General features: G+C 46.4%; 1 protein-coding gene across 1 annotated transcript in view; it reads right to left on the bottom strand.

The window, feature by feature from the left end:
* Positions 1 to 13567, bottom strand: part of dnah10 (dynein axonemal heavy chain 10) — a 176636-nt gene that overhangs the window by 78420 nt on the left and 84649 nt on the right. Inside the window, 6 exon segments of the mRNA XM_078421084.1 lie at positions 380 to 502; positions 2932 to 3067; positions 3241 to 3399; positions 3925 to 4043; positions 5597 to 5788; positions 12615 to 12761. Coding sequence (XP_078277210.1) covers positions 380 to 502; positions 2932 to 3067; positions 3241 to 3399; positions 3925 to 4043; positions 5597 to 5788; positions 12615 to 12761 — 876 coding nt within the window.

A 13567-nucleotide genomic window follows, 5' to 3' on the forward strand; every position in this document is an offset into this window, starting at 1 on the left:
GAAAACAAATGCAGTTATGATCCAGAACATTGTTGCACATTTTTAATAGGAAGATTATTCTTATACGTTCATGTGGAAAATTATTATACAATATTCTGTTATAGTTGTGCATTCAAAGCAAAAAATGTTTTTATAATCAAATGTAGTATCCATTCTGGAATTAAATAAAGTCTACAATGATTGTAGATTTTCCAAAGGCCAATAAGTAAGCTGGTTGTTTACTGACCGCACTTTGACAGTAAGTAAGCTGGTTGTTTGCTGACCGCACTTTGACAGTAAGTAAGCTGGTTGTTTGCTGACCGCACTTTGACAGTAAGTAAGCTGGTTGTTTACTGACCGCACCTTGACAGTAAGTAAGCTGATTGTTTACTGACCGCACCTTGACAGTCCTCTGATTGATCCACTTTTGCCAGAAGGGAGTGTATCGCAGGTTCTTGGGATCTACATACACCATCCCACAGCGAGAGACAGTTGCTGGAGAGGCATACTGTAAATCTCCCACCTACACAACGCACAAGGTGAAAAAGAACAGGCTCAGCACAACTGAAGAACAGATTTTCAGATCAATAATAAAGTCAAACTTTTACTCTGGCTTTAATTTCAACTCCAGCTTCCACTCCTTGTGTGAAACAATTACCCTCAGATTCCCTTTAAACCCCCCCCCCCCCCCCCACTCACCTTAACCTATGTCTCTGCATTTACATCCCCAACCTAGAAAACAGTGAGTCTATCTGCCCAATCTGTGCCTCTCATCATTTATATACATCTATGTCACCTCTCCGACTGAGTCAAGGGAGAGGGAGATACAGAGACACGGAAGTGTAAGGTGTGAAAACAAAACAAAGGGGGTGGAGGTCAAGGAACATGTAGGTGAAAGTGAGGACCAGGGGTCTCTGGTGCGACTGTGGGGAGGGGGAACAAGAGAGGAGCTGCAGGATAGGGAGGAGACCCTAGTGACAGCCTCATCTATGATGGAAGAGGGGAACTCTTGTTCCGTACAGAATGAGAACATCACAGGTATCCTGGTATAGAACACCTCATCTTGGGCGCAGATGCGGTGTACACGGGGGAATTGGGAATAGGGGATAGAGACTCTCCAGGAAGCAGGGTGGGAAGAAGTGCAGTCTAGATAGCTGTGGGAGTCAGTGGGTTTATAATAAACTAGACTGTGGACCCGTTGGGCCCAATCCTCGTAGGGTTTCCAGTGTGACCTGGGAACATTTCGTTTTTTCTTTAAAATAAATTGTTTTTAAAAAAATGAAATGAATCTCAATGAAATAAAAAAGCAGGTGAAGGTAGAGCAAGGATCAGCACAGGGTTTGCGATGTTACAGCCATTACTGACTCTTGGCTGCGCCATGGCAAGTCTGGCAGCATAACGTTCCAGCTCTTGATGCTACCGCTGTGGATCCCAGATACTTGCACACATGCACACCTGACCCGCATTGCACCTGAGCACAGGGGCTGCACCACTCTGCTTCTCACTAAGCCGGGGAAGGAGAGTAACCAGACACAGCTGCAGAGAGCAGTCTTTGGAACAACTGAAACAAAGGATATTGCTTTCTGAACTCTTCTGCCAAATGTTGTCTAATCTGCTAACCTTGCCGAGCGTAATGGTGGAGCGGTACCTCAAACAGCACAGTGAGCAGTGAGCACAGTGAGCCTCAAACTGCACAGCACAGTGAGCAGTGAGCACAGCGAGCCTCAAACAGCACAGCACAGTGAGCAGTGAGCCTCAAACAGCACAGCACAGTGAGCCTCAAACAGCACAGCAGTGAGCAGTGAGCACAGCGAGCCTCAAACAGCACAGCAGTGAGCAGTGAGCACAGCGAGCCTCAAACAGCACAGCACAGTGAGCAGTGAGCCTCAAACAGCACAGCACAGTGAGCCTCAAACAGCACAGCACAGTGAACCTCAAACAGCACAGCACAGTGAGCCTCAAACAGCACAGCACAGCACAGTGAGCCTCAAACAGCACAGCACAGCACAGTGAGCACAGTGAGCAGTGAGCACAGTGAGCCTGTAGACGGTGCCAGGCAGAAGAGGGCTCTACCCGGGCCAGCTGCCCGCCCCTTTTCCAGGGATATGCCCGCGCCCGGGTTGTACTTGAGAGGGACTACACGCTGTCCATGGGCGCACTGGGAGATTTCCGGGACCGCTGGGCACCACGTGGGTTGGAAGTCATCGTCAATTAGGATTGTAAGATAATTATATAGCAGTTTATTTAGTATATTTGTTTGTCTTGTATTATGGTGGTGGGTTTTGTTTTGATTTATGTTGTATTGTAAATATTATTGTTAATGATTTTTTTTAATTGGTTAAAAACAAAAAGAGCAGAGCACAGTGAGCCTGTGGATGGTACCTCAAACAGCATGGCACAGTGAACAGTGAGCCTGTGGATGTACGGCACAGTGAACAGTGAGCCTGTGGACAGTACCTCAAACAGCATGGCACAGTGAACAGTGAGCCTGTGGATGTACGGCACAGTGAACAGTGAGCCTGTGGCCAGTACCTCAAACAGCAGGGCACAGTGAACAGTGAGCCTGTGGATGTACGGCACAGTGAACAGTGAGCCTGTGGATGTACGGCACAGTGAACAGTGAGCCTGTGGATGTACGGCACAGTGAACAGTGAGCCTGTGGACAGTACCTCAAACAGCAGGGCACAGTGAACAGTGAGCCTGTGGATGGATGGCACAATGAACAGTGAGCCTGTGGATGTACGGCACAGTGAACAGTGAGCCTGTGGACAGTACCTCAAACAGCATGGCACAGTGAACAGTGAGCCTGTGGATGTACGGCACAGTGAACAGTGAGCCTGTGGACAGTACCTCAAACAGCAGGGCACAGTGAACAGTGAACAGTGAACGGTGAGCCTGTGGACGGTACCTCAAACAGCAGGGCACAGTGAACAGTGAGCCTGTGGACGGTACCTCAAACAGCATGGCACAGTGAGCCTGTAGACGGATCCGCTCCCCATTCGCCAATGTCAGTAACTTGTTATCGTCCATCACAGAGTTCATATTTTCCACCCAGAGTGCATCCACATCACTATCAAATAAAATATACCTGAAAAACACACAAAGCCGTCACGGCAAGCTGAATAAAAGTAAACATTTACTCTACAATGCCTGTCTCAACATCAAAAGTTGGAATAACCAAAGAGGTGTAGCCCTGTTGTGACCTGACAAACACAGCGATCATGCAGGAAGACGACAAACAGGATTTAATTGGATTCTTACCTCCTTTCCTTCTTGTCAGTCGGTTTATTGATATCTCTAAAAATGTTTGATAAAATTCCATCAGTCCAATCGCGGGTGACAGGATCCAAGATTCCGTAGAGTTCAATCACACTGACAGCCTTTGCATTCAGTGTGTACAGTTTTGTCACCAATGACAATCTACAAGATACAAGACATTCTACTGAGAAACATTGTTTTCAAACCAGACAAGGGAATATCTTCATGATTATAAACCTAAATCTTGTGACTGTGTTATACAAAGGCATCTACATACACGATTCAAAGAACTATATGGCACAGAAACAGGCCCTTCGGCCCAACTTGTCCAATGCCGACCAGGCTGCCTAACTGAGCTATTGACCTGCACTTGGCCCCTATCCTAACTATGTGCCTGTCCAACAGTCTCAAATATTGTATTTGTACATGCCTCTATCACTTCCTCGAGCAGCTTGTTCCATGTCTGTACCACCATGTGTGAAAAAGTTACCCTTCATTTTTCTGCTAAATCCTTTCCCTCTCACGTTAAACCTATGCCCTCCAATTTTTTAGAAGCAAGTGAGCCAAATGCCTTCTTCACCACCCAGTCCACCATGTACCTCCACCCCCAGGTCTCTCTCTGTTCCATAACTCTCCCCTGAGCGGTTCTGAATGTTGTGGGGCAGTGTGGTGCTTTCGGGATCTCACCTTGTTTGAGCCTGGCAAAGTGTGTTAATGACCACAGTCTTTCCACCTCCCGTGGGTCCCACTACCATTGTGGTGTGTCGCGTCATCATCGTTTCGTACATCTGAACCACTTTATCCACCTGTACAAAGGCAGGTGTTCACCAATTTTCACAATCAGATCTTTGCATAATATTTAGATTTTCAATAATTAAGAATGACTCCATTTTCTCGTTGAAGGAACCCAAGATGTCCTTAAAGATTTCTCTGAACTCACACCGAGGCTGTCAGTTGAGCTGTTAATTCTCAATAGACCGCAGAAATGAGAAGAGGAGGAATTTGGGAGATTAGTTGGTTAGTTCAGAATGAGGGGGAGTCAGGCTTTAGTGGAGGGCAATGTGGGGGAAGCCATTGTAAGTTCCCAATGCAGTCTTTACATCGCAAGGGCTGAAGGTTTGGCCTGTGAGGCTTGGGCAAGGAGGCTGTGCAGCGGTGCTGGTGGGAACAAGTTGGGAAACTTCCAATGTCTCTGCTGACTACATTGGACACCATATCTGAGGAAGGATGTGCTGGCTCTGGAGAGGGTCCAGAGGAGGTTTACAAGAATGATCCCAGGAATGAGTGGGTTAACCTATGATGGGTGCTTGTCAGCACTGGGCCTGTACTCACTGGAGTTTGGAAGAATGAGGGGGGACCTCATTGAAACATGCAGAATAGTGAAAGCCCTGGATAGAGTGGATGTGGAGGGGATGTTTCCACCAGTGGGAGAATCTAGGACTAGAGGTCATGGTCTCAGAATTAAAAGACATTCTTTTAGGAAGGAGATGTGGAGAAATTTCTTTAGTCAGAGGGTGGTGAATATGCGGAATTCTTTGCCACAGAAGGCTGTGGAGGCCAAGTCAGTGGATATTTTTAAGGCAGAGATAGATAGATTCTTAATTAGTATGGGTGTCATGGGTTATGGGGAGAAGGCAGGAGAATGGGGTTGGGAGGGAGAGAGAGATCAGCCATGATTGAATGGTGGAATAGACTTGATGGGCCGAATGGCCTAATTCTACTATTCCTTATGACCTTATGACATCAATTAATGCCTAATCAAAAAGAAAGATATCTTTGACTTTGTACTTCACTATTATCTTACCTAAAGTTTAATGTTAGTCAATTAGCTGTTTATGCAATGGATATTTTAATAATTCTTCTTGGGGCCTAGAGATTATAAAAATTATGAGATTTGCAACTGTTCAGCAAATTATGAAAGGAAACATTACATGTTAGACAAAATAGATTGTAGTGTTTTGCAGGTCTAATATGATCTCCCTAATATGAGGTGAGAATTGTTCAAATCCAACTGCCTCTGCTATCTTTATCCAGCAGGGAACTTCCAATATGATGCTTACTTAATGATGGAGTAAGGAAGAAGCAATCCATGAACTGAAATTATTGTTTATTTTTAAAATTTTTAAAGAGCAAGGGAAATACTTCCCCTCCCCTTCCCAGTTTTCCCCACTGTCTTCCTGTCTCCACCTATATCCTTTCTTTGTCTCACCCCCCTGACATCAGTCTGAAGAAGGGTCTTGACTCGAAACGTCACCCATTCCTTCTCTCCTAGATGCTGCCTGATCTGCTGAGTTACTCCAGCATTTTGTGATACCTTCGATTTGTACCAGCATCTGCAGTTATTTTCCTACACACTTACCTGAACTGGCAATAAAATGTAATGGTTTTCTTCCAGGACCTGTTCCACTGCATCGTTGAAGTTGGGGTAGCGGACACGAGGACAATCCAGCCCGGGGAATAGGTCCGTGATCAGGCCCAGGAAGAGAGGAACATCCTCAAAGACGAATTTTGGAAGATTCATGTCTCTCAGTGCCCTCATCAACACCACATCCTAGTAGATCACATTGAGTGGCATTGTCAGACAGGCTTTGCTCAAATCTTGCAACTGTACATCCTGTGTCATAGAAAACATCTGCAGGAAAATTAACCTCCCACAAATGTAAGCCTTGAACTGCAGCAAGTTACGAACATACCAAAATCAAACATGATTTATACTTCCTCTAAAATAAAGCACACTTTAGAAGTTCACGATCAAATAGGGCAAAGTCATCATGACTTTGTGAAGGGGAGGTCTTGCTTGTCAAATTTGTTGGAATTCTTTGAAGAAGTAAATAGCAGGACAGACAAAGGAGTCAGTAGATGTTGTTTACTTAGATTTTCAGAAAGCCTTTGATAAGGCTGCTTAGGAAGAAGAGAGCCTATGGTATCAAAGGGCAGATACTAGCATGGATAGCTGGTTGGCAGAAGACAAAGAATGGCAATAATCGCTCAAATACTTCCCCTATGTGAAAAATCTGCCCCTCCGGGTCCAATTAAATCTTTCCCCTCTCCCTATGCCCTTTAGTTCTTGAACTCCTTACCTGGGATAAAGACTGTGCATTCACCCTATTTATTCCCCTCATTATTTTATTCACCTCTACAATATCACCCCTCAGTCCCCTGCGCTCCATGGAATAAAGTCCTAGCCTAGCCAAGCTCTCCTTACAGCTCAGATCCTCGACTTCCTGCACCATCCTTGTAAATCTCGACACTCTTTCCAGCTTAATGGCATCTTTCCTATAGCAGGGTGAACAAAAGTGAACACAATACTCCAAGTGTGGCATCACATTTGATGGTATCTATCTATCTATCTATCTATCTATCTATCTATCTATCTATCTATCTATCTATCTATCTATCTATCTATCTATCTATCTATCTATCTATCTATCTATCTATCTATCTATCTATCTATCTATCTATCTATCTATCTATCTATCTATCTATCTATCTATCTATCTATCTATCTATCTATCTATCTATCTATCTATCTATCTATCTATCTATCTATCTATATCTATCTATATAATACTAAAACTCTGCGTTCGTATGTATGTATGTATGTGTGTATGTACGGAAGATTCCGAAGTTTAACTTACAAACCCTACTGGGCAACTATTGTAAGTACTTTCGTTCAAATTGAAGCTACCTTTTTAAAGCTAGAGAGATATTAAAGTTTAAATTTTTCATTTCTAACCCTTTTCTTGAAGGGGCTACATTTGTTTCCAAAAGTTTCCAGAAAAGGATTTAGTTTTCAGCTTGTGACGGCTACATTGTTTCGAAAAGCTTCCAAGAAGTCTTTTTTGTTATTGCAAGTCAAGTCAAGTCAAGTCAAGTCAGTTTTATTTGTATAGCACATTTAAAAACAACCCACGTTGACCAAAGTACTGCACATCTGATTAGGGAAAAAAAACCAAACATCTGATTAGGAAAAAAAAAAAAAAATGAAGGCTATAGTGGTCACTTGACATACACAGATCAGGAGGACGGGCCCAACGGGCACACTTGGAGAGTAAGAGTGGGGCTGGGGGAGGAGAGAATGGGGGGTGTGGGGACGGGCCCAACGGGCCCTCTTTTCTAGTATAATACTAAAACTCAGATCTTGTGAATATATATATATATTTTTTTTGGGTTTGACCTGAATATATCGTATATTTATACGCAACAGCGATTGCAGCAAAACGGCGGACCGTAGCACGACGGTTTTCGCACCGCCTCAATCGCCAATCTCGCGCTCGCTCGGCCGTGATATTTTCATTTAATTTGGTCGCGTGTTTTTTAAGTTACAGAGGTTTTAAAGCGCTGCCCCCCCCTTTTTCAGGGGGGCGCTGCGGTGCAGATTTAGTTTTCAGCTTGTGGCTTGTGACGGCTACATTTGTTTCCAAAAGTTTCCAGAAAAGGATTTAGTTTTCAGCTTGTGACGGCTACATTGTTTCGAAAAGCTTCCAAGTAGTCTTTTTTGTTATTGCAAGTCAAGTCAAGTCAAGTCAGTTTTATTTGTATAGCACATTTAAAAACAACCCACGTTGACCAAAGTCTGCACATCTGATTAGGAAAAAAAAAAAAAAGACGGTTATAGTGGTCACTTGACAGACAGAAAAGGATTTAGTTTTCAGCTTGTGACGGCTACATTGTTTCGAAAAGTTTCCAAAAAAGCACAGATTGTTTTGTTATTGCAAGTCAAGTCAAGTCAAGTCAAGTCAATTATATTTGTATAGCACATTTAAAAACAACCCATGTTGATCAAAGTGCTGCACATCTAATTAGGAAAAAAAAAAAAAAAGAAGGCTATAGTGGTCACTTGACATACACAGATCAGGAGGACGGGCCCCAACGGGCACACTTGGAGAGTAAGAGTGGGGCTGGGGGAGGAGAGAATGGGGGGTGTGGGGACGGGCCCAACGGGCCCTCTTTTCTAGTATAATACTAAAACTCAGATCTTGTGAATATATATATATATATTTTTTTGGGTTTGACCTGAATATATCGTATATTTATACGTAACAGCGATTGCAGCAAAACGGCGGACCGTAGCACGACGGTTTTCGCACCGCCTCAATCGCCAATCTCGCGCTCGCTCGGCCGTGATATTTTCATTTAATTTGGTCGCGTGTTTTTTAAGTTACAGAGGTTTTAAAGCGCTCCCCCCCCCCCCCTTTTTCAGGGGGGCGCTGCGGTGCAGATTTAGTTTTCAGCTTGTGGCTTGTGACGGATACATTTGTTTCGAAAAGTTTCCAGAAAAGGATTTAGTTTTCAGCTTGTGACGGCTACATTGTTTCGAAAAGCTTCCAGAAAAGCACTGATTGTTTTGTTATTGCAAGTCAAGTCAAGTCAAGTCAATTATATTTGTATAGCACATTTAAAAACAACCCATGTTGACCAAAGTGCTGCACATCTGATTAGGAAAAAAAAAAAAAAAGGTTATAGTGGTCACTTGACATACACAGATCAGGAGGACGGGCCCAACGGGCACACTTGGAGAGTAAGAGTGGGGCTGGGGGAGGAGAGAATGGGGGGTGTGGGGAAGGGCCCAACGGGCCCGCTTTGAACGGGCACACTTGTTCTAGTATACTATTAAGACTCAGATCTTGTGAATATATATATATATATTTTTTGGGTTTGACCTGAATATATCGTATGTATATTTATTCGTAACAGCGATTGCGGCAAAACGGTGAAACGTAACGCGACGGTTTTCGCACCGCCTTAATCGCCAACCTCCCGAACGATCGGCCGTGATATTTTCATTTACTTTGGTCGCGTATTTTTTAAGTTACAGAGGTTTTAAAGCGCTGCCCCCCCCCCCCCCTTTTAAGGGGGGCGCTGCGGTGCGGATTTAGTCTTCAGCCTGTGATGTCACAATGCCCCTGTGAGATGAGCTCGAGCTGACCCCCCTTCCCCCCCCGCGGTATTCAGCGTGTGACGTCACAATGGACAAGCAGCTGCTATTGGGTGTTTAATCTTTACAGAGGTTTTAAATTTACATTTTTTTTTTCTGGCCTTTTTTTTCAAGGTCTTGAGAAGCACTAAATGACCGCGAATGTAGCAAAAACAGCACTTTAAACCACTTTTTTCAAGTAGTCTTTTTTATTGCAAGTCACTTAACATACACAGATCAGCATGGGGCCTCTATGCTCGTGGGCCACTGGGGCAAGTGTTGCGAAACAGCACTTGGAGTGTGTCTGGGGGAGAGAGAATGGGGGGGGTCTGAGAATGGGGACTGGGGAGGGGGACAACAGGGGTCGTTGCGGAGGGGGCTTGGTGGTGGGGGAAAGAGGGGTACTGGGAAAATGGGAGGTCCCCCTTCACCCCTCAACCCCTTCCTTCCCACCTCCATCCCCACTCCCTCCCCCCCTCCTCCCCCTCCCTCCCCAACTCCCTCCCCCTCCCTCCCCACCTCCCTCAACCCTCCCTCCTAACTCCCCCCCTCCCTCCTTCCCTCCATCCCTCCCTCCCCCAATCCCTCCACCCTTCCATCCCTCTCCCCCTCCCCCCTCCTTCCACCCTCCCTCCCCCCTCCCGGTTACAATAGAAACCCTACGGGGACGGGCCCAACGGGGAAAGAGGGGTACTGGGAAAAGGGGAGGTCCCCCTCCCTCCCCCTTCCACCCTCCCTCCCCCTTCCACCCTCCCTCCCCCTTCCACCCTCCCTCCCCCTTCCACCCTCCCTCCCCCTTCCACCCTCCCTCCCCCTTCCACCCTCCCTCCCCCTTCCACCCTCCCTCCCCCTTCCACCCTCCCTCCCCCTTCCACCCTCCCTCCCCCTTCCACCCTCCCTCCCCCTTCCACCCTCCCTCCCCCTTCCACCCTCCCTCCCCCTCCCCCCCCTACACCCCTCCCTCCCCCCTCCCCCCTTCCCCCCTCCACTCCCCCCTCCCCTCCCCCCCTCCCCCTCCCTCCCCCTCCCCTCCTCCCTTCCCCTTCCCCTTCCCTCCCTCCCCTCCTCCCGGTTACAATGGAAACCCTGCGAGGACGGGCCCAACGGGGAAAGAGGGGAGGTCCCCCTCCCTCACCCTTCCCCCCTCCCCTCCCCCCTTCCACCTTCCCTCCCCCTCCCCCACCAACCCCCTCCCTACCCTCTCCCTCCCCCCTTCTCCCCTCCACTCCCCCTCCCCTCCCCTCCCCCCCTCCCTCCCCCTCCCCTCCTCCCTCCACACCTCCCTCCTCCCTCCCTCCCCCTTCCCTCCCTCCCCTCCCGGTTACAATGGAAACCCTACGAGGACGGGCCCAACGGGGAAAGAGGGGTACTGGGAAAAGGGGAGGTCCCCTTCCCTCACCTTTCCCCCCTCCCCTCCCCCCTCCCCTCCCCCTCCCCCCTACCCCCCTCCCTCCCCTCTCCCACCCCCCTCCCTCTTCCCCCCTCCCTCTTCCCCCCTCCCTCTTCCCCCCTCCCCTCCCTCCCTCCCTCCCCCTCCCCTCCACACCTCCCTCCTCCCTCCCTCCCCCTTCCCTCCCCCCACTTCCCTCCCGGTTACAATGGAAACCCTACGAGGATGAGTCCAACGGGCACACTTGTGCTAGTACTCTAACTAAATCTCACAACTTCCACTCAATTCTGATTGATAAAGGCCAGCGTGCCAAAGGCCTTCTTCACCACCTTATCTACCCCTGCCACTATTTTCAGGGAAGGTTCTAGATGAGTCTAGATGAATGATGTCAACCCAAAGCATCTACTGTCCACTTCCCTCCTCAGATGCTGCCTGACCCAGCAAGTCCCTTTAGTTCTCTGATGATTGATAACAACAGAGGAACCTGTGGGTGGGAGCTGCTTTATGTCCTCGTTGTCCACCCTGGGTAGTTCTACGGAACTGGCAACGTTTGCAGCAAAGCGTCAACTACGGTACTCTGAAGCACCAATTGCCACTTTTGATTGTTGTAGTTGACATATGAAAGAAGAAGAAGGGGGACCTGTTTCTAATGCTGTGTTTCAATGTGCAGCATGGATTTAGAAGCGTTTGTGTAGCACTCACATGGGCTGGCAATGGTATCTCTGGCTCTCATGACACTGCATCATTTCAACCTTCGTGCAACACAGACCTCTGGTTACGGTGGTGAACAACAAGGTTCTGACCTCATCTTTCCATGCTGCACATTGAAATACGGTCAGTTACATCTTTCGAGATCTCCCCAGTTAAGCCCACTCACAGATATTTCTGCCTGGACACCTCTTCTCCAGCTGTTCCTGGGGAGACCACTTTTCCTTTTTCCTTGGGGGTTCCATTTCAGGGCAGATGCAGTATAATGTAGATAAATGTGAGGTTATCCACTTTTGCGACAAGAACAAGGAGGCAGATTATTATCTCAATGGTGTCAGATTAGGTAAAGGGGAAGTGCAGCGAGACCTGGGTGTCCTTGTACACCAGTCACACCAGTTGGCGTGCAGGTACAGCAGGCAGTGAAGAAAGCTAATGGCATGTTGGCCTTTATAACGAGAGGATTTCAGTATAGGAGTAAAGAGGTTCTTCTGCAATTGTATAGGGCCCTGGTAAGACCACATCTGGAGTATTATGTATAGTTTTGGTCTCCTAATTTGAGGAAGGACATCCTTGTAATTGAGGCAGTGCAGCGTAGGTTCACGAGATTGATCCCTGGGATGGCGGGACTGTCATATGGGGATTGAAAAAACTAGGCTTGTATTCACTGGAGTTTAGAAGGATGAGAGGGGATCTTATAGAGACATATAAAATTATAAAAGGACTAGACAAGCTAGATACAGGAAAATTGTTCCCAATGTTGGGCGAGTCCAGAACCAGGGGCCACAGTCTTAGAATAAAGGGGAGGCCATTTAAAACTGAGGTGAGAAGGAACTTTTTCACCCAGAGAGTTGTGAATTTGTGGAATTCTCTGCCACAGAGGGCAGTGGAGGCCAAATCACTGGATGAATTTAAGAGAATTAGATAGCTCTGGGGGCTAGTGGAATCAAGGGATATGGGGAGAAGTTGGGCACAGGATACTGATTGTGGATGATCAGCCATGATCACAATGAATGGCGATGCTGGCTCGAAGGGCCGAATGGCCTCCTCCTGCACCTATTTTCTATGTTTCTAAGTTCCCCCAAAGGATCAAAATGGCCACATCGATGGGTGAGGTCTTAAATGAATATTATTCATCTGTATTTATGATGGAGAAGTTCATGGAAGCTGAGGAATTAAGGGAAATAAACCGTGATGCCTTGGAACGTATCCACATTCCAAGAGGTGGCGTTGGCAGTTTCAAGGTATATCAGGTGGATTGTCAGCTATTTCCCCATTCAAAGGTTCAAAGACCTTTTATTGTCAGGTGATCCAAACCCAATTCCCAATTCAAGTAACCAAGTTTCCACAAATGGCAATTTTTACCTCACTGATTTCAGGGGACCCTCTCTTCAGTTCTCCTGCCATAACAAGTACAGACTTAAGAGCTCGGAGACCAAAGTCATAGTGATGTTGCTTTGAAAGTTGTTCCTTGCCCAGTTTGTACAGCACTGTCATCTTCTTTGCAAGGATCTATATTTCAAAGAAGAAAAAAACATTAAAAATAAAATGTGAATTAATTATTTATAATGAACAGAAAAAAGATTGAAGTTAAACATTATTTTTCAGGGTTTTTTATATTAAAAAAGCATATTCCCTGTTATACATTACATTCAAATCCTGGCTTCCAATAAGCAAGTAAATGAAAAGAAAAAATGCAGATAATGGAAATCTAAAATAAAACAGAAAATGTCAGGCCACATCTCTGGGAAGAGTAGTTCATGTTTCAGGTCGAAGATCCTTTCTCAGAATTTCTAGCACTTGCTGTTTTTATTCTGATGAAGAACTGTTAAAATCACACCAATAAATAAAGATGTGCACTATAATGCAGTCCCTGCTGAGAGAAGCTGCTCCTGCAGCAGAGTGGTGGGAAGAAACAGACGGATGGATTGGGAATACCACAAGCCTTCTTCACCACCTTATCTAGCTGTGCCACTATTCCAGGGAAGGCTCTAGATGAGTCTCGATCCCCGTGATCTCTTGTCTGGCAACATAACGACCGCACACCAAACCCAATTGTGCAGCAAAATAAGGTGGCACTGTACAGGAAGGAGTTCCATCTGGGTTTTAACTGTAAGCCTTGAGAGCAGCAACTCGGCAATACAGCCTGTATTACACAGGGCAGTTCTTGTAGGAAAGTGCTCCCCACTTAACACAGCAATGCCAAGAGAGCTCTGCTGGTAAACATTCACAATCCACAATAACTACAGAAATATGAACTGAAAATTATAATCTGCAGATACTGAAAAAAAGAGAAATGATACTGTTGAGCTGAACTT

Source organism: Rhinoraja longicauda, chromosome 25 (assembly GCF_053455715.1).
Source record: "Rhinoraja longicauda isolate Sanriku21f chromosome 25, sRhiLon1.1, whole genome shotgun sequence".
Classification (NCBI taxonomy): Eukaryota; Metazoa; Chordata; class Chondrichthyes; order Rajiformes; family Arhynchobatidae; genus Rhinoraja; species Rhinoraja longicauda.